General features: G+C 42.5%; 3 protein-coding genes across 4 annotated transcripts; all 3 read left to right on the top strand.

Moving 5' to 3' along the window:
- Nucleotides 1–119: 119 nt before the first annotated feature.
- On the top strand, nt 120–3,463 carry LOC103360304 (uncharacterized). 2 transcript variants are annotated; one of them, XM_008286016.1, is made up of 6 exons: nt 120–307; nt 619–804; nt 888–1,044; nt 1,974–2,146; nt 2,352–2,580; nt 2,671–3,463. In XM_008286016.1, the coding sequence occupies exons 2-6, from the start codon at nt 643–645 to the stop codon at nt 2,901–2,903; spliced, it is 954 nt and encodes a 317-aa protein (XP_008284238.1). In that variant the 5' UTR covers nt 120–307; nt 619–642; the 3' UTR covers nt 2,904–3,463. The 2 variants fall into 2 exon arrangements, with proteins under 2 accessions (XP_008284238.1, XP_008284230.1); XM_008286008.1 differs by lacking the exon at nt 120–307 and having other exon boundaries at nt 432–804.
- A 3,552-nt stretch (nt 3,464–7,015) lies between these two features.
- LOC103360294 (probable G-protein coupled receptor) lies at nt 7,016–8,296 on the top strand. Its single transcript, XM_008285995.1, has one exon. It carries the CDS (start codon nt 7,016–7,018, stop codon nt 8,294–8,296), a length of 1,281 nt encoding a protein of 426 aa, XP_008284217.1.
- A 9,016-nt stretch (nt 8,297–17,312) lies between these two features.
- cav4a (caveolin 4a) lies at nt 17,313–19,460 on the top strand. Its single transcript, XM_008285983.1, has 3 exons — nt 17,313–17,636; nt 17,872–18,059; nt 18,855–19,460. Exons 1-3 carry the CDS (start codon nt 17,418–17,420, stop codon nt 19,003–19,005), a joined length of 558 nt encoding a protein of 185 aa, XP_008284205.1. The 5' UTR covers nt 17,313–17,417; the 3' UTR covers nt 19,006–19,460.
- The last annotated feature ends 302 nt before the right edge of the window (nt 19,461–19,762 follow it).

The following is a 19,762-nucleotide window of genomic DNA, read 5'->3' as shown; positions in this document are numbered from 1 at the left end:
ATAAGTTTTCGCAGCTTTGTTCCGCACATAACTGCAAAAATATGCATTTCACAGCTCAATACTCGTATTTACATGAGAGACACACACAGTGAAAGACAAATATAGTGGCAGTATTTCACACGTATTTAGTCGGTGACCTGCTACGCGGCTGTTGAAATATAGCCGTAATCATATCAGGATCTATGTACTGTACTACTGCAGTAGTACTACTGCTTCCTCTACTACGCAGTATTTCCATGTACTGCGCTGTCTTTGTCCTCAGTGGCTGTGTTTACACTTTATCGTTGGAGTCAGCCTGAGCGGCCAGGTGAGGCTCCTCTATACGTCTAATGCGAGATATCACCTGTATTTGATCATGTATAGCCATAGTGGCACTGAGTGGCTCCAGCTGGAGGCTAGTAGGAGGGGTTGGGGAGGCAGGGGGAGGGGGAAGAGGCTGCATTGGAAACTAAACAACCATGTAATTTCCTGCTGCATGAATGAGTTTAAAAACGAGCAGACAATCGTCGCTGAGAGACTGAAGGGGAGAAAAAAAAAGTTTGGCTCCCAGTTTGACTCCATCCTGTGCAGAAAAGCAATGCTTGACGTGTCAACGGGTCAATCTTCTACTCTTCCCAGATTTCCTCCCCCACCCTGCTCGCTATGCCACCCAAGAGAGACGCAGGAGCAACTTCAGCACAACCCCCAGTGAAGATGGTGAAGATCGGCAACGTTGCAGATGCGCCGGATTTTGGCTGCGATCCAATGGAGGAGAAGTACAGGCTGGCCGACGAGAGCGGATACTCACCTTTCCCCAACAACGAGGTGAGAAGCTCAACTCTTCCAGCTGTGCACCAAAGCATGCCATGTGTGCTGGTCGGTTCATGGGGTCTCTTCTCGTTTGGCAGCCCGAGACCATCGACTTTGATGAGGAAAACATTGCCAGTCCAGGCATCAGGACAGACACCATCAGCCTCCTCATGAAGATAGAGCAACTGCAGGCACAACTGAAGTATGAGCGCAGGTGTAGAATTTTGGCAGAGAGAGAGCTGAGGGAACTCAAAGGTAGGTGGAAGGATGTCTCATTCATTCACTCATATCCTTAAAAAGTGCCTGTCTGGACCACAGACCCTGTCTGCAATTTAGGTCATGACCTCTGTCGTATTTTCACAAACCTGCTGGGTTTAATGTGCAAAGAGGATTTTACATTCTATGATTATGTGCACAGTAGACATGGACAAGCTTAACATCTGACTCACACAACAATTAATACATTAAAATTAATGCTTTACGAGGCCATAGATTGAATTTCCCTTCTGGGATAAATAAAGTATTTTTCATTTCATTTCATTTCATTTCATAGCATCTGAATAATTTGTGAATAAAAAATAGTTCCAAGAAAAATGTCTGTATTTGATAATATTTAGGAAGTAGAGTTTGTTTATTTGTTCGTTCAAATTCCAGTTTAATAGTTACATGGCTACTGCATGCAGTCTGTGTATAGCAGGTCAGCTTAAACTGAAAAAATGTGTCATGTGTCTAGCGGCGCATTCAGTTTATTACACCTGAATAATCAAGTCTCTGGTAACTAATTAACATTTGTCTGGGCTTAAAATATGTTTTTCCCCCCGAGGATGTTTGCCATTTTCATTCTAATTATTACCAAATTAAATCACACAATAAAAGTTTTAAATACAAATTCAATTAACAATACTAGTTTAAACACACGGGATGTCATAGCTGCCACAAAACTTGGATACTTGTAAAGCAAGGTAGAGAAGGATATACCATTTAATCCATTATGAAATGAGATTGATAAAATGTGAAATTGGTTACTGTCTAGCCAAACATTTTTGGAGCGTATGAGGCTTTATGAGGGGAAGTTTGGATTCATTGTGTCCCTGAACATAAACTGTACACATGCCATCAAAGTCACTTTCTGAATACACGTGCTCTGTCTCTATTCAGCTTCAGTGATCTGACACTTTTTGCAGAGATGAACACCCTCATGATGCAGATGAGGCACACCGCCCATGAACTCCGAGTCACTCTGGATCACGTCCTCCAAGGAGGCGAGGCAGCAGTCGCGCCAGAAAACTCTGATGAAACCATCTCCTTCCTGACCGAGCCTGAGGCCGAGATGAGAGCGGTTCACAACATACCAGAGGTCAGCGCTCCCGTGTGCTGCGTTACTCCACGTCTGCTCATAACCGTACAGCTGTGGGCAGGTTGCTCAGCTCATTTGCAGTTTGTTAACGTAGGAGAACTCGTTGTATGTCAGTCCTGCTGTTAGATTGTCATGGTTTTCACCAGTCGTAGACAACTTTATTCAAACGGTTTTGGAACTAACACTTTTCTCTCTTTGCTCTCAGGATGATCACAGCTTCCTTTATATCTCTGAGAATCTTCGAGTGCCAAAAAGTCTTTATGAGCGCATTGCCGAAATCGCAGACTACAAAAAGTACACTTCAGCACTGCTGATGATGCTGTTTGACAGAGAAACTCTGGCCACGCACTCCCTGCAGGGCCGGAGGAACACCTTCACAGGAGAGGACAGCCACAAGCCTCAGCTCCCTCCTGAGATTTTGAAAAGTATAATTGGTAAGATATAGAAGATTGAGGCACACAGACCTAATTTATATCTCCTAATCTTTTTTATGAGATTTCATGATGTTGTTTTTCTTCCTCCAGATCACGTCGCAGTCAAGTTCGGTGTCGACTGCAGCCAGATTAAAACCGCAATCCGCACAAAGTTAAATAACGAGGACAAATTATTGAAGAAGAGACTGGGGTTGGTTAAAACCGAAAACAAAGCGATTATCGACCAGGGCTTTTGCCAAGATGCTTCGCTTCTGCCCGAAAACGGAGCGATGACAAACGACCTGCCTGAAAACGGAGTCCTGACGAATGACTCCCAGTTATAGCCTTCACAGTCTGCCTTCATCTGTCGGCCACCGGTACTTCACGTCTGATAGAAATGTGTGACGAGTTGCCTTTTTAAAAACCCACATCTAGTTTATTCACCATTGAAATCTAGTGCTCTAAGTGTTTAACACTATTTTAGAATTCTATTTTTTTTACTTTCACTGTTGTCTGTCGTAGGTTGGAAACGTGTAACCTGGTTCAGTAGCTCTATAAAATGTACTTTTCAGTGGTTAAAAACAAAAAAAAAGTGTTTATTATTTAAGTTTCGTTATCGTGTTTGAGACAATCTGTGGTTGTATCTTGACAGGTGTGTGAAAATGTCCAGCATTTCTACTTTCAGTCAGCTGACCTTTGTATGTGTACGTAGGACATTTGAAAACGTGATGGTATCATAGGTTTGTACTCTGCTGTTACTGACAAACTGTGCTTTCCACCAGACTGTGTTTCTAGATTTGCCGTTTTAAAACATGCTGTAACTCTTCCTTCCTCCACGACATCCGTTTATCTTGTCTTTGTTGTGCTTCACCATGTAAGGGCCAATAAACATTTGGAGCTGATACTCTTCTGTTTGTCTTCATTTGGACTTTTTCTTACATGAACACAGCATAGCACAGCATGGAACAACATTTTATTTTCCCAACAGCCAACAGATGTCAGTGCTGAGCCTCATTTCATGCAACATTGATCCACAACCACAAGTGTTTGAATAGAAAAAAACAAAACAGAAAACTCAGTTTAAATGAGAAAACACTGTGTGAATGAACTGAACAAATCCAACCGACATCTCACTGTCTTCATTCCCTCGGCAGCCAGAGAACAGAGGAGCATGTGTGACACCAAGCACATGGACAGTGTGTGACAGTCACCGCCACATACTGACTGATGAAAGAGTGTGTGTGTGTGGGACATGCTTAATGTCAGTGGGTGGTGGTTTGATGCAGTCATCTTCCCTTGAAAGATGTGATTTGAACAAGCAGCTAGTGCCGGCCGGCCGGCTCCTCCCCCTCCTTTCCCTGAAGCGAGCTGTGCTGTCAGTGGATTTGCAGCACATCACCTCTCTCTCTGGTGCTACCAGCCCTCCCTGGGGTCCTCTTCAAGGCTCTAAAGATTCTTTCTTTTGGGGAGAAATCTGCTGCTTTAATCAAAAGTTGCAACGCAGCAGGATAGTTTCTGATAGAACTCTGAAAAGTGGACCAACACTTTCTTTCACCTGGAAGCGAACACCTCAGCAGTGATGGTTTTCAAGGTTTCAGAGACAAGTCGTCGCCATGCTTCGGGAGAATTCAACTTCACAAGAACTCTTTGAAGGACCTGCAGACAGTTTTCATAATGTAAGAGTTCCTTGATAAGTTTTTGCGTGAGTATAATTATACAACCTAACTTTGGTAACTATGAAGTTGATTTTAGGGCATTTAAAAAAATTGGTGAATTTGTTAAAAACACAACATATCCTGAAGTGTTTTTAATGTAATCACATCAGTTTCCTGCAGAATTTCTATTTATTTTCCTATAATTTCTCTGTCATATCTGTCTGATGTTGACATCAAAAGAAGCAAAGGGGCCTGAAAAATGACTAAATGGTTTCACCACCATGCTGAGGTACATTTGTCTAAAGGTTTTGTCAAAAGATGGATTGTTTCAAAATTTCTGCTCAGTGTTACATATGATGCTAACATTTATGCAACCAGTGAAGACAGGACCAGATGATGCCACAGCATGTAGTCGAGCAGTGCAGAATTATTCCTTTAAAAATATAATGTAAGCATATTATAGTGACCTTCATGTGGTGAGACGGCTACAACAGACTGTCCATTTGTTTGTGACAAACAGGAGTCATTTCATAAACTTCATCACCTATAAATAAAGTCCTGGTAAACCTACAAGCTGCTGAAATTTCAAGAGTTGATGATGTTTTACATTTGAGCTTGTTTTAAGCATTTTAGCCCCGATCAGACTTTGATGGATGTTTTTGTTTTTGCATCTTGTTTTTTTGTTGTTCTGGCTGGGACCTGGAGTTAGTGTCATTCGTATTTGTTGTTGATGTTCATTTTCATTTTTTGTTTTTATTTTGATCTTTTAATTTTTTTTTTTTTTGATGTTTTTTTTTTTTTTTAGCTCTTTAATGCTCGATACTTCTCATATAATAGAGGATAATTGCTTATTAACTCGATTAGGACACAAAGGGTGGCATTAAGGAGCTTCCCTGTTGTTCCCTGCTGATATTCAATGTCAAGTGTTTAGTTGGGATTATGAGGCCTGTGTAATTCCCTGATCCCCATAAGAAGGTAGAGAAAGCCCCCCAGCCTGTTAGGAATGATTGCTTTCTGTTTAAAGGAAGTACCCACAGATGAACGAGGCAAAATCCAATGCATGTTTTAAAGAAGGTTTTAAAGAACTAAATAAAATGATCAACCGGCTCTGAAGCGAACTTGAAGGAAGCAGCACATGCAAGATGATGAAAACGAGGACACCCTTACGTAATATGTATGAGAATGTACATGCAGCAGTCCTTCCTCGGGATAAACCTCAGCACAAATGTGACATGCCAATAGCTGTCCACCAGAGAAGATTACAGCAGCGCAGAGCATCAGTGGATCACTGGCAGAGAGCAGGCTCATGTATTTAGGACACGGCATCCTCCACAGTCACATATTTGAAACCTGATTATGATCGACAGCACAGGATGGATAGATGTGTAGAAGGAGACACATTTATGACAATACAGATGTGATAAACAAGAGTGAAAGCATTTATGTTAAAATTCTGTTTTCCTATAATGTACATCTAAATGATCCGGCCATGTGGGGTCTGACCTGCTCTGCTTAGAGGTTTTCTCTTTGATGGAACGGTGAAGGGTGACACTGAACACATACTAATCAATGCAGCCAGTTCCCTGCAGCTGGGCTAAAACAAGCACACTCATTATCTTTCATTTCTAAAGGATGGAGATGGATGGAGGAGACACAGGGTGTCCTCCATGAATTATTCCTATTGATCATGTTCCTCCCTCACCAAAGAGAGAAAGAGAGAGAGAGAGGGAGAGAGGGAGAGAGAGAGTCCCTTCTTAAATATTCACACAAATATTGTGAACAGTTATTGATCTGCTTGTGTGTGTTGTCTTGAAGGTTACGACAGTGCAGCGGGTATCCCTGGGTGTTTGCATTTATATCAGTGGCTGTTGATAGGATGAATAATGTCACAGACAATTAAGACTTATTCAGTTTAAACTCATATGAATACATCAATGACCGTTCTGTTGCTCTGGATGACCTTTGACAATCCTCACGACATGACACATGAGCTTTCATATTTATCTCTATTTTAGAAACTGATCTTACTCGTTGTGATTCTTATTTGCCTGTTTTAGTGTTTAGTAAAGTTTTATTTTGTTTCACTGACTGATAGTATATCTCTTGACATTTGCACATGATTTTTTGCTGCCTATCTGATAGCATGTACAGCACTTTGGTTGACTCAGGTTGTTGTTGAATGTGCTACATAAATAAATCTCACAGACCACACATTTATAACAGAATCCCTGTGTTACAAACTGGGGGTTTAGCAGGTAGGGACGTGTAAAAAGCAGCTCCTTAAGCACTGACAAGGGTAACTTTGAGCATCGGTCGTATAATCCATAATATAAAAGCATAATGCACGCTCTGTATTCTCTTCTACAGTGTCTTAAAAGCTGCTACGATCAATATATTCATATTAACAACAGGTCACTTCTTATTGAAGAACCTGCAGAGAAGCATTTCAACTCTCCAGAGCTTTATGCTGATTTTCAGCTCACTGTTTTGCAGCAACTTTTCTATTACGGTTCACCCTCATCGATGTGATTTGTTGTTTCTAGCAGCTCTTTATCCATCCTGAATGTCAGACAGAAACTATCTGGTATCATAGTGGATCACTTAAAACAATCAGTTAATGCAAGTTTACAGATGTAATTAAGTTTAAATTGAATATAATGTGCCATTAATATCTTTTGTAATTGGCTTCATTTTCTCTTTACAGGAGTGAAGACTTTGTCTGAAGAATCAGTCGGCCTCAGCACTGAATAATGGGGGAGGCTGGAATACCGATTTGTACTTTGAAACCTTTATTATGAATCATGGAGGAAAACAGTACATTTCTGACTGCTGAGTACAATGACAGCACCACTGTTTGGGCACCGATGCCCTCTGCTCCCAGCAGACAGCTGGGCACGCTCCCTAACCCACAGACTCGCTTCAAGGACCTGACAGGGATATTTTTCATGGTGACCCTGAATGTTCTGGCACTTCTGGCCAACACTGCTGTTCTGGTGGTTGTTATAAAAGCCCCTCATCTCAGGAAATTCGCCTTTGTTTGCCACCTTTGCGCAGTGGACCTGCTGTGTGCCATCCTGCTCATGCCTCTGGGCATCGTGTCCAGCTCTCCGTACTTCGCCGGAGTCGTGTTCACTGTGCTGGAGTGCCAGGTCTACATCTTCCTCAACGTAATCCTCATCGCTGCCTCTATCTTCACCATCACAGCCATCAGCGTGGAGCGGTATTACTACATTGTTCACCCCATGCGCTATGAGGTCAAGATGACTCTGAAGCTGACTGCAGCGGTGATGGTGATGGTGTGGGTGGCGTCTGCCGTGCTGGGGTTGTCCACTGTGTTCGGATGGCCGTCTTATGGCAGCCTGAGCTCCATCAGTGCCGCACACTGCTCGCTGCACTGGAGCCACAGTGACCACAGGCGTATCTTCTCGGTGCTCTTCAGCGTCACCTGCTTCTGTCTGCCTGCTGTGGTGATTTTTGCCGTCTACTGCAATGTGTACAAGGTGGCCCGCGTGGCTGCCCGGCAGCACGGACCTCTGCCGTCCTGGACCAACAGTCAGCTGAAACATCGGTCCGACTCCATAAACAGCCAGACTACCATCATCACAACTCGTAACGCACCTCGCAGGATTGTGCGTGACCGGCCTTTTGGAGGTGGTAAAGCTGCTCTCACTCTGGTGGTTATCGTTGGCCAGTTTCTCGTCTGCTGGCTGCCTTACTTTGCCTTCCACCTCCATTTGACAGTAGATGTAACAGGCCAGATCCCTGATGACCTGGGGGAGGCGGTCACCTGGCTGGCATACTCCTCCTTCGCTATGAACCCATTTTTCTATGGGCTTCTGAACCGGCAGATCAGGGAGGAGCTGTGTAAGCTGAGACGCTGCTACTCAGCTCGACCGATGGAGCTGGCCGTCTCCAGCCACGAGGGCTCAGGCCACGAGAACTTCATGCAGTTTCTCCACAGGACCAGCTGCACTTTAGAGACACGTGCAAGCTTTGCTGCATCCAGTCCGAGAAGCACTTTGGATCAAAGTGGGCAGCCTGGTTTCAGGATACCGGGACAGATCCCAGAAGAGTTCACTTAGATATACCTCACTGTAGTGCCACAGTATTAGTAACCTGCTGGATGAAATACGTGGCTGAGTAGGGCATAACATTACTTAAAGACTGTCGGCAATATGTCAGAAACCATATCTGCATACAGTAAACACTCTAATCGTCTTTGAAACTTGATATATTTTTAGTTTTAGCTAAAGAGTCAGAAAAATACTGAAGCAGAAAGCTAACAGACTTAGTTTCTTTAAATGGTTGTTACTGTATTTGTTAAAGCTAGCAGTGGTGCAGCTAATGAGGAACACTGTTTTACTACCTATTAGGTAATGTTACTGAAATCAGTAGGTCTATTATAAGTCATGAACACAAATATCACATTTGTACTTGAAAAGTAACGGTAGCATAATCAGTCAGCAGATCCACTGATATCTGAGAAAGGAGGGATTTAAAGATCCGCTGATAATAAGAGTGAGCAGTCATTCAGTTTGACAATATTCCACAATTCTGAATGCTACTTGTTTTTATATAAAGCGAGAATATAGCAGCAATACTCTTTGTATCACACAATCAGATGTCGTCATGTTGTGTTATGTTGCAGGAATTCGTTATTTATTGTAAACAATGAGGAGTCACATGACTTTTTGTTCAACATTTGTTATTTCTTATTAATGTTAACGTGAAAATAAACATGAATCATTGTAGGTACGTATTTATTTCTATTGTATGTCACCAGCAAGCAATGTACAAGGTTCACACTGCACATTTTCTTAGTTCACTGGTCTATGAGACAGATTTGTCTGGGCAAGAAAGTTCAAGAGCTACATGAATGGCCAGACAGTCATAGAAATGAGGCTTCTTCAGTCATTTTCTGTATTCTGCAAGCAGAAAATGTTCTGTTGCTGCTCTCAGCTTAGCTATAATCACTAATTTGAAGGGACAGCCTCTGAAAGAGGCAGCAGGCTGCTCGGCTGTCCCGTAGCCACCAGATCTACAGCCAGCCGCGCCATTAAAGCTCCGTCACGTGTCAAAGTATCCTTGAGCTCTGTCACTGTACGTTGCCTTGGATGACCGTGCCAGCTAACATGAAAAAAAAAGAAAAAAAACAACAACAAAAAATTTAATTCCCGTCTCTCTGTAAAAACCAAACTGACGCTCGGCAGTGATAACGTTCCTGCATGTGTGTGTTCTCAGTTGTGCAGACGAGCTTTGACTCTGTGGGTCCTGACCTCCATGTCCTCCATGTGTCCACTTATGAAAAGCCTGTGACTAAGACTGAGCCCAGTTAACACATGATTATATAAGGAGAAAATGCCATTTCATAACAGCTGCGGGGTTGTTTCTAATACCTTGGTAATATGTGGACACAGACAGATTAGCAGCAAAGAATATATATTTCCATACATTTACCGATGAATACGACTGACTAACCAAATACATGCAGACATAAATACAGTTTGTTCTTTGTAATCTGGGTTAATGATTTATGTTCTGCACGGATTAAATTAATGGAGATGATATATTGCTCATGTTTCTGTGGTGATATTTTATGGGACTGTGCAGCTCTCCCACACTGATCAGACTTAAGGGATGACATTGGACAGACATGCAAGTGACGAATGAAAAGCTAAATTTGTACACTATCCAGAGATACAAACATAAATCAGTTAAAATAAAAAATTGATTAGATAGAGAGCAGCATAGAAACAACCTCTGCGTTATAGTCTGATGGCACTGATGCTCCTTGACACTTGTGAAGATGGAAATCGCAGAATGAAGAATGACAGCTGACAGACAAGAAGGAAGACGTCCAATACACACACACACATATATACACACACAGTAAGTGAAATCCAATTTATAGACATCTGGATATGTTAAAAGCAAGATAACACCGTGCCACTTTATGGTCTCTGGCTGTAAACACATTCCCGAAAGTGCTGCGGAGGATCAGCGCAACTCTGATAACAGCCAAGTATTGTCAGCAGAGCCGCCGTGATAAAAGAACAAGCAGGAACGCACATTAACGGTGAGCAAATATGACATGATACTTGAATAGAGGTTTGCTGAGAGAGACGCTGTACAACTACACAGAGCAGAGAAGTTTATCTCTCCTACACAAACACATGTAAAGTACTGGTATTAGAGTAGATTATTATCAAATTAGGTTTAAAGTAGGTTGAGGATGGGTGGCTAGCACTGTTGCCTCGCAGCTAGAAGGTCACCGGTTCACATCCCAGTGAGGACACCTGGGATCTTTATGCGTGGGGTCTCCATGTTCTCCTCGTGCAGCATGGGTTCTCTCCGGGTTCTTCAGCTTCGTCACACAGTCCAGAAACATGTTGAAGTTAATTGGTGATTCTAAATTGTCCGTAGGTGTGAATGTGAGTGTGCTAACCCGCGACCCTCGTGAGGATTAAGTGGTGTATTGATGATGGATGAATAGGTTGAGGATGCTTCAAAAAAAAATATTGCCATGAATATTCTGTATTCCTCAAACTAAGTTAATCGCAAAGTTGTGTCAACAGAAACCACTCTAATGAAACCATCTGCTGCAGGAATCCTTCTTCTCTCTGGAGACAGGTCTTCGTGATGGGGATCACTGACACGCTGCAGAGTTTAAACTGATGCCTTCCTGATGCTTGACGGATAAACATCTAATCAAGCGAAGATCTTATCAAGAGTTCTGCATGTCATCATTCAATCAAGACATACACTTTTTAAAAAAAAGGATCATAGAGGTCATGTTTCCTTCACCCTTCAATAAATGTGAATGTGTCTGGTCTGATGTTTCAGATGTTGAGATGCACAAGACCTTGATGCATTGGAGAGATACAAACATGGCGTTCAGCTTAAATGTGTCACTCAAACTGCTTCAACGGGTGGTTAAAAAATACATCAGACCATCAGCTAGCATGAAATAAGGCGATTTTTTCCACTCTTGAAGGAAGGTTATTAGGACCCTGTAATGAAAATACAGGAATTTTTTTGTGTTCTGAAACGATACTCATTTAATTCATCAACTTACTGTGTGTGTTTTTTCACTAACATACACTTTACGTAAAAGATAACATTAAAAGGAGGGGGTTCAGTCGATAAAAAACAAAGTTCAAAGATCTGACTGGCTGTTTCATCACCCCGCTTCCAGAACGCGTGACTCGCTTTAATGAATAATTGAGCAACAGGGGTCTTTATAAGTTGCTAATTAAGGTGAAGGACCTCCTACTTCAGTGACATCTTTTATGAAATCAAGACAATCGCATCGACTGTCCGCCTCCTTCGCAAAGCACGTTCACTGTAGATCAAACACGAGCTCGCTCTCTATGGAAAATGAGAATTCATGACTCATTTGAGTGCGGTTTGTTATTTAGTTGTTGGTAAATCTGCTAAAAAGGCCTAATGCTCTTCTGGCTGCTGGACCGCGTGCTGTCGGTTTGCTTTAAACCCGATGGCCTGCTCTGCACTGACTGATGAATGATGCAGGGACGTAATAATGAGACAGCCACTCCTGAAGAATCAAAGGGAGAAGGTATGATTGATGGCGCTGTCTGAAGGAGTGATATTTCCTCAGACCTTCTGCTCAAACGGTAACAGCTCGAGGATGTACACATTGAACACGACAGCCGTTCGGCCATTGTTCACCGAGCTCAAGCAGCGTAACCTCGTGTCCAGAGCACTCAGGTTCCAAACTAATTATGGGCCGGGACGAGAGACAAGTGTGCAAGATTATTCTCATTCTTGCAGTTGCAGACTCTCGTGTCTGTGTTGTAAATACGCGGCTACAATCAGTTGATTAGCTGAGGTCATTCTAAAGCCTGGAAAAGGAGAAACAGATAGCTTGGCTCTGTCTGAAGGTCTGCCTGTTAGCACCTTCGTTGTGCATGATGATGGTTTGTTATGCAAAGCTCAAAGTGCAAAAATGTAAAAATGTGGTTTTACAGGCTATATATAGTGTCTAAATGGGAAAAAAAACAGCTTAAAGTGTCTTCTGTAACAGCTTCAGTGCTCCTTGGCATTAATTCTCCAAGTTTGTGCAACTCTGCAGGAAGGACAGATCCAACAGATGTTTCCTCATTTGGTGTTTTGAGGACGGCAATGGCAAACTCATAGATCAATAAATTTCTCGCAGCTGTTCATTTGAGTTGACATCTGGTGACTGCAAAGAATATTTTATTTTATTTCTAAATGACAGGGCACAGTTAAAAGTAATGGCCCCAGAGTTAGCGAGCAGCTAATCTGCATCTGTTGCTCCTGAGCACAAACAGCAACCGCAGAACAAAAAGCGCACAAATAAATCAGCACAATATGTAAAAGTCAATCAGTGTGAGTCAACAAACAGGATTAGTAAATACAATAAATAAAAGGCAGACACTGGTGGTGACAATTTTGTGCGAACTTCAGCCAAACCTTGAGGCTGGTTTTAAACACTTCCTGAATCTCTTCCACTTCCCCACAGCTTTGACTGAGAAAGCAGACTGTCTTTCCTAACTGTGGTGCCCAATTAATGGTATTAAATGCTCTATTTGCGCTCCCACCGCCTGCATAGATTCATTTTTATTAAACCATTAAGTGAACCCTCGTGCCCTGTGGATAACGGCATTGTCATCTTGCATAGAAATGCTTCATCAGAGGATAAAGGTGACTTTCACTCAGAGCAACCTTTTATTGATTTGCAGCGATTCTCGTCTTTAAGTGGACAAATGGATGCAGGTTCAACAGCAAAATGCACAACACAGCCACCAGATGCCCTCACAGCAGGGTCAAGAGTGTAGGTCTTCCCTTTAATTTGTCACCTGTGTGTATGTCATATGCACTGTGAGGACGAGAAAATGACTGAGAAATATCCAACCCAACATATTCAACGCCAATAAAAAATGTTCAGATGATATTTTCAGTCACATTGTATGTATAAGTGAATTTTTAGCTGTAAGTTTATTTCGTAATAGTTTTGGTTTTATGGATTTGAAGCGACAACATCTTAGTAAAAAAGGAAAAAGTCTTGCAAAGTGGCACATGCCAACAAATTCTATAAATTCTTATCATTTATTTAGATAATCCTACTTAGGGATCAAATCAAATCAAAATCAAATCAAGTTTATTTTCATTTTACTGCAGTCGTAGTACAAACAAGATGAGAGAGCGTTTCTTCGGGATCCAATATCCTAAAGCAATTTAAATAAAGAAGTGTTTGCATGTCTGGATCAGCAGTTCAGCATTCTGACAGCTTGTGGCATGAAGCTGCTGATCCTTCTGGAGGTTCTTCCTTTAATGCTCCGGAAACGTTTCCCTGATGGCAGCAGTTCCAACAGTTCATGGAGAGGGTGTGAGGAGTCCCAGACAATGTTCAGAGTCCTGCTCCTGCAGCAGCTCTGGAGAAGTTCTTGGACAGAGGTGAGGGAAACTCCGATGCCCCTCTCAGCTCCTCTGACTATCCTCTGCAGGGCTTTTCTGTCTGACAGACTGGAGCTGGAGCACCATGCTGAGATGCAGGATGTCAGAACGCTCTCCACCACACCTCTGTAGAAAGTCCAGCAACTACAGCAACATTGCTTCATTGACAGGAAGTCCTCAGTCTGGCCCGAGGTGGAGGATTAGCAGCCACATGCTTATTACTCACGGAGCAAATACTGTCACAAATAATCACAGTGAATTCAGTGTCGACCATTTAGCTGTTAAAGTCTTGCAATGGTCAGTTTTTTTCTTTTCTATGTGAGATTAAAACTGTATTGGATGGTCCCAGGATTTCACATTTCATCTGAGCTGTTTGTAAGTATATCTCACTTAAGCTGATTCATGCTGCAGGAAGCACCGACAGCGGTTACTGCACCGTCAACTGGACGTAATAAATAGCCAGTCTGACCTATTGTACCGCAAACAGCTGGACTGGCAGGTGCCGAGCAGGAACACTGTCTGACATCCCTCATGCCCCACATAAGCAGCTGCTGCTGGTGACAGAGAGTCTGCGCTTCAGCTGGAGTTGAATCATTTCTAAAACAATGCAACACTTATGTCAAACAAAGCATTCAGACACCTCTGCACATCATCACTGCATGTGTGTGTTCTCTGAACTAAACACCATACAGATTTTTATGCAGGATTATTTTCCCCGTTGTGAGGTCATGCGGGGACACGAGGAATTTGAGAAGTTCGAGTGCGCTGAAGGCCCTGAAAACCTATTTTCTCAAACAGCTCCCTCCGATTGCGTCCTACTTGAACACAGATTTGTGTCACAGCAAAACGCTTTGTCTGTGCTTTTCATGCTCGTCTGAAGTGGGCGGATGTGAGATAGAAAAAGAGGATTTCACATAATTCCAATCCACCAACTCGGATTTAGCGATATTTGAATCAGAATATTGTTGCCCTGCTGTTTGCTTAAATTGCTCCGCCTGAATCAAACAAATCTGATCAAACCACACAGTCCAAGTGAAACAGATTAGTCAAACTCTTCATAAATGATATATATTTTTTTACCCCCAGGATGTGATTGTTGCCCATCAAAGGGTGGCTGTGAGAAACATTTGTGACTTACAGAATTTAAAATACACATTAAAGCTGTTATATAAAGAGCCTGAATCTTTGAATGGAGAATACATCAAAGCATGAATACATTATTTTCAAGTTTTTAAAACACATATTGCAATAAATGTGATCAAATCTTCAAATGTATTCAGACCCTTCCATTAAAGAAAACGCAAAAATCACAAAAGTCACTCAAATAATTAGAAATGGAAAAAAGTAATAATAAATAAAAATTTGCTAAATTATAATTTGGTGAAATAAGATGTTGCCTTTGAATTGAGGTTGAAAAGAATAATTTAAAAAAACAAAATAGTCCCGGACAAACTAGAGCACTTTGCTGATGAGCAGTGGGCATTTGAGGACGACTGTACTTGTTTGTTATTTTCACTTCCCTCCAACTTCTTACATCTTCTATCTTCCAATCCTCTGAAGTTTGTGACTCAGAGTCGTCCTGTTCTCTAAACCAGGACATGTGTTTTACTTTTTCTTCTCCCTCCTGCTTCCGTCTCTCTCTCTCTCTGTTATTCACACAAACACTCACTGTCTGCTGACCTCACCTGTGCCGCCGGAAACAAATAAAGCCCATCTGGTGAGGTGTGCGGTCCATTAGCATGCCATCGTCTCCTGCCGCCCGACACAGGAAATTCTTTGTCATGAATACACCATGTTCTCAGAAATGACCGTTGCCATGGAGACCGGCCAAGCACTTATCCTCGACTCTGAGCAGATGCACAGGTTTGGTGCGCGCCTGGTAGCAGGTTGCTGCACGCTATATGCAGTATTTGTGTAGAAAACACTTCAGTCCTGTTTGCTCATCCCAGCACTTTCCCTGCAGTGCATAAATCCAAACTACTGAATGTGTGGCATGAAGGAGAAATCACTTCCCCCTCTTGGAGTTAAGTTTCTGGAGATGAACTTTCCCCTTCTGATTGACCTTTTAATGTAAAAGCAGTGACAGATGTGTATTAATCTCTAAAAAAAATGATGTGGCATTATCTTATCTTTATTTTTACAAAACTGATCTTACAAGTTGCCTTCCTCTTTTGCCTGTACTAACATTTCCTACAATTTTATTTTGTTTAATTAATTAATGTTACAAGGTTTATATTGTCTTGATGTTTGCACTTCTCTTTCTTTTTTTGTTTGCTGCCTACCTGATAACATATACAGCAGCACTTTGGTCAACTCAGGTTGTTTTTCAACGCGCTATATAAATAAATTTGATTAGATTTGATTTATCAGAGCATCACGTTGCCAGCTGCTGTGCCGGGTCATTATTTGGCAAAGAGAACGTGTGGGATTGGCCTCATGATAAAAGTCTGATTTGGTCTAACTCGGTGGATTTGTAGTTGATCTAATAATAGCAGTGACTCCTCACTGGGTACAAAGGTTGGCAGAGGTGAAAGGGTTTTTGCTGTAAAATGTGCTTTACACTAGAGAGTGAGAAGAGCTGAGGATGCTCACTATCTGCGTCCAGAGGAGGATGTTGTGGTGCTATAGTCTATAGGCTGTAAAGGGATGTTTTGACGAAAGACCCAGGGGCTTATTTTTCTGTTAAAAGACAATAAGACGTGAGATGAAAAGCTGCACAGATGTTGTGTTTTTGAAAAGAAAGAGACAACTCTTGGTTCCAAATTATTGACTCTTTCTAACAGTTATTGTTTATAAGTTTTCCATGTTTTTCTTTAATTAAAACTGCTAATTCTACTTATATTGTTCAAATCCTTCTTGTGCAATAGGTCAGTGTTTAGGACAAGAATAAAGCATCTGCACATTGCAAGTGAAAAGAAGTACTTGATTTCCAAAAGAGCTGCAAGGTGGTACAGTTGGTTGCACAGCTAGAAGGTCACCAGTTCACGTCGCTGGTTTGCATCCCGGTGAGGACACCCGGGATCTCTCTGTGTGGAGTTTGCATGTTCTCCCCGTGCAGCGTGGGTTCTCTCCGGATTCTCCGGCTTCCTCCCACAGTCCAGAAACATGTTGAGGTTAATTGTGCTTGGCTGTCTGTCTCTAAGTGTAGCCCTGTGATAGACTGGTGACCTGTCCAGGGTGTCCCCTGCTTTCACCCTAAGTCGGCTGGGATAGGCTCCAGCCCCCCGCGACCCTAGTGAGGATTCAGAGATAATGGATGGATGGATTTCCAAAAGAGGCCAGAGAGGGGCAGTGTTGTCCTGCAGCTCAAGCCCTTTTCGAGTACACTTTGCTTCACTGCAGGAGAATGAATTCTTAGAATCAGCAAGGCAAGAATAACACAATCCCTAAATGTTTTGGTTTGATTTCGTATCTCTGCTCGCTCTCTTGTACTACACACTACTAATGATAGTCCACAGTGCGTCTGCGTGATTCCATTTCCACTGGTGTGTATCAGTGTACACAGAGCCGTCTCCATGCTCACAGTATTTATATCCTCCCTATCCGTCCTATCCTCCCACCACACAGGCACAGGAAAATGATCTTCACTTGAAAGACCATCTGCAAATACCATCCAGGGCACTGTAACGTTCCCAATATAACCTCACTACACGGTCAGCTGTGAAGGGGGGGGCGTCCAGGCGGTGGCCTCGCTCTGAGCCGTGAGCGAATCATCCACTTTGCTCTTTCTGGATTGTGTTTTCTACGCATGATTGAGCGGACACCATGATGAAAGGGGAAGATTCAGAGGAAGTGGAGATTGACTTGGAGGACTCCAGTGACCCTGAAGAATTTGAAAATGAGGAGGAACCTCAGACGCTGTGGAGGGCCCCTCCAGCTCTGGAAGAGGAGGAAAACATTCATACGTCTACACTGGTGGAAATCAGTGACACCAAGCCTCTGATTAACGCCAGAGACCCCCGAGGCATCAATGACTGTCTCAAGGTATTGCAGAAGCTCTATTACAGTTCGCTTTATGAGCCATTTGCGACTTTATCTTGCTGTGTATTAGCTGATAAGAAAAAAAATCTCCAAGTCATTGACATGCAGAACCAAGAGGCTGCTTGGCTGATTGCACTGCCCTCCAGTGGAAACAATTCATTTGTCCAAAGTAAACAGGAGCCCACCAGGAACACATACCTTGGTAATATCGATATCACTTTCTTCTTTGTGTCTCCAGGTGACGTTTGAGGATGTGATAGCCGAGCCAGTGTCGGTGCGCAGCGGGGACAGAGTCTGGATCTGGAGCAACGCCCTGTTTGAGGTGTCCAGGATTTGGATTTACAGGATAGTCACGGTACTTCTGGCCATTCCCACGTCGGTTATCTCTGGGCTCATCTTTGCCATCCTCAGCTGCTTCCACATCTGGTAGGTTCAGATTTGCCTGCTTTGCTTTACACACTGAGGAAATCATTTGTTTTCTTCGTACATACCTCGATGAGTGTCCAACCACATGGATCATTTTTATTTCATTCACGTCCAACCCAAACAACAAACTTGTCCGTGTCCCTGAACAAGACACAAAACACTGTCAACAGTTTTCAAAGTCTGAGATCACTTTGCTTCAGATGCTTTTCACCGTTGTGAGCACCACAGGAAACATTAAGTCTCCTTTCATTGCACTCTTGTGGCTGCGACTATACATGGAGCCATAAAGATGAACATTGGTTCTGATTCCCCTGGAGGCTGAAGAGGCCCCTGAACCCCCGGGAGATGAAACGAGCCTCAGAGCAATAACCAAGCTGGAATATTCTCTGCAACACTGTGGATGCGTCACCCAACTGACGATGTCTTTTTATGGCCCTGGAGAGAGATCTTCCCATTAAACTAAAAGCTTTTGGTCAAGTTTGAAGGGTAGAGGGGGGTCTAATGAAAGGCTGTGTCCTGCTGCACTTTGGGAATTTAGGTGTTTTGGAAGGAGAGCCATGTGAGGGAGGAACTTTGAAGATCTGTGGTGACGCAATAATCCCTGCAATCGATGTAGACGCCAAATCTTGCTTGAGTGTTTTTGGAAAATAAGTGTCATGTTTGATTCAACTATTAATAATAACTTAATAATAGAAATTGAACAGGAACTGCAGGTGTCTCAAAACCAGTGGTTCATTCCTATAAAAGACTTTCTTACTTGATCTTCTTCTTAATTTGTGTGTCTTTCTTTGACAGGATGGTCGGCCCCTGTATCCACTGCGTTCATATTGGGACTCGCTGGCTGCAGGGCCTGTGGAGCATCGTGCTGGGCGTCATTGTGCGTCCGTTCCTCACGAGCGCCGGGAAATGTTGCGGCGGCTTTAGCATTCACCTTGCCAAAGAATGAGACTCACACACGAGAGGCACATCCCAAGTGGAATCCTTCGAAGTGGACCTGGCCCAAGAGGGCGCTGATTTTTGATTCTTAAATTTTTAAATAAAAAATAAAAATATATGCTTTAAATGGTCAGAACCGCTTTTATCCAAGTTCCTTCTTCTTTATGATTTTTTTCTAACAGTAGGTTTTTGCGTCTTGGACCCAGCACAGTGGCAGAAGAAGGTGGTCGATTCTTAATTTCACACTTTTGGAACACTTTTTTCGCCCTGATGTCACAGTGGAGTTACGATTCAGGTCATCATTCAGGTTACGTAATCCGTCTCAATGCTTGGGTTTGGTTTTGTATTTTCTTGTATTTTTAAACTGCAATTTAGATTGTAAAGATCCCCTCCATCCCTGTTTGAAGAAAACTATTCTTACACTCTTTGAATAATAATTTGTGTCTAATAAAACGTTCAACTGCCTGGTTAGAAATCCTTTAATGATGTCTACACCTCCTCAGTCACTGGTAAAGTCTAGGGTCTATGAATATGCAAATACTCTATTTTTCCTTTCAATATGTGTTGACTGGACACTAGATGTGTCCTGCATCACTAAAAGTCGCTTCTCATCATGTGTGCAAAGCACGCCTCAAGTCTTCACATTATTTATGTAAGCATAGGGAAACTTTCCACTTTCTGGACTTTAAAACAGACTTCTGGTGTCTGAACATACTGTGCATGATTAAATACATCAATAGTCGACACATTGTTGATAGAGGGAGACT

This window comes from Stegastes partitus, unplaced genomic scaffold, assembly GCF_000690725.1.
Source record: "Stegastes partitus isolate 25-593 unplaced genomic scaffold, Stegastes_partitus-1.0.2 Scaffold10, whole genome shotgun sequence".
In the NCBI taxonomy this organism is placed as follows: Eukaryota; Metazoa; Chordata; class Actinopteri; family Pomacentridae; genus Stegastes; species Stegastes partitus.
This window is presented reverse-complemented; position numbering and strand designations above follow the sequence as displayed.

Coding starts and splice junctions, on each gene's coding strand:
- LOC103360294 (XM_008285995.1), top strand. CDS start 7,016: ATGGAGGAAAACAGTACATTTCTGACTGCTGAGTACAATGACAGCACC.
- LOC103360304 (XM_008286016.1), top strand. CDS start 643: ATGCCACCCAAGAGAGACGCAGGAGCAACTTCAGCACAACCCCCAGTG. Junction 805..887: donor CACCTTTCCCCAACAACGAG/GTGAGAAGCTCA, acceptor CTCGTTTGGCAG/CCCGAGACCATCGACTTTGA. Junction 2,147..2,351: donor CGGTTCACAACATACCAGAG/GTCAGCGCTCCC, acceptor CTTTGCTCTCAG/GATGATCACAGCTTCCTTTA.
- cav4a (XM_008285983.1), top strand. CDS start 17,418: ATGATGAAAGGGGAAGATTCAGAGGAAGTGGAGATTGACTTGGAGGAC. Junction 17,637..17,871: donor GCATCAATGACTGTCTCAAG/GTATTGCAGAAG, acceptor TTGTGTCTCCAG/GTGACGTTTGAGGATGTGAT. Junction 18,060..18,854: donor CTCAGCTGCTTCCACATCTG/GTAGGTTCAGAT, acceptor TTTCTTTGACAG/GATGGTCGGCCCCTGTATCC.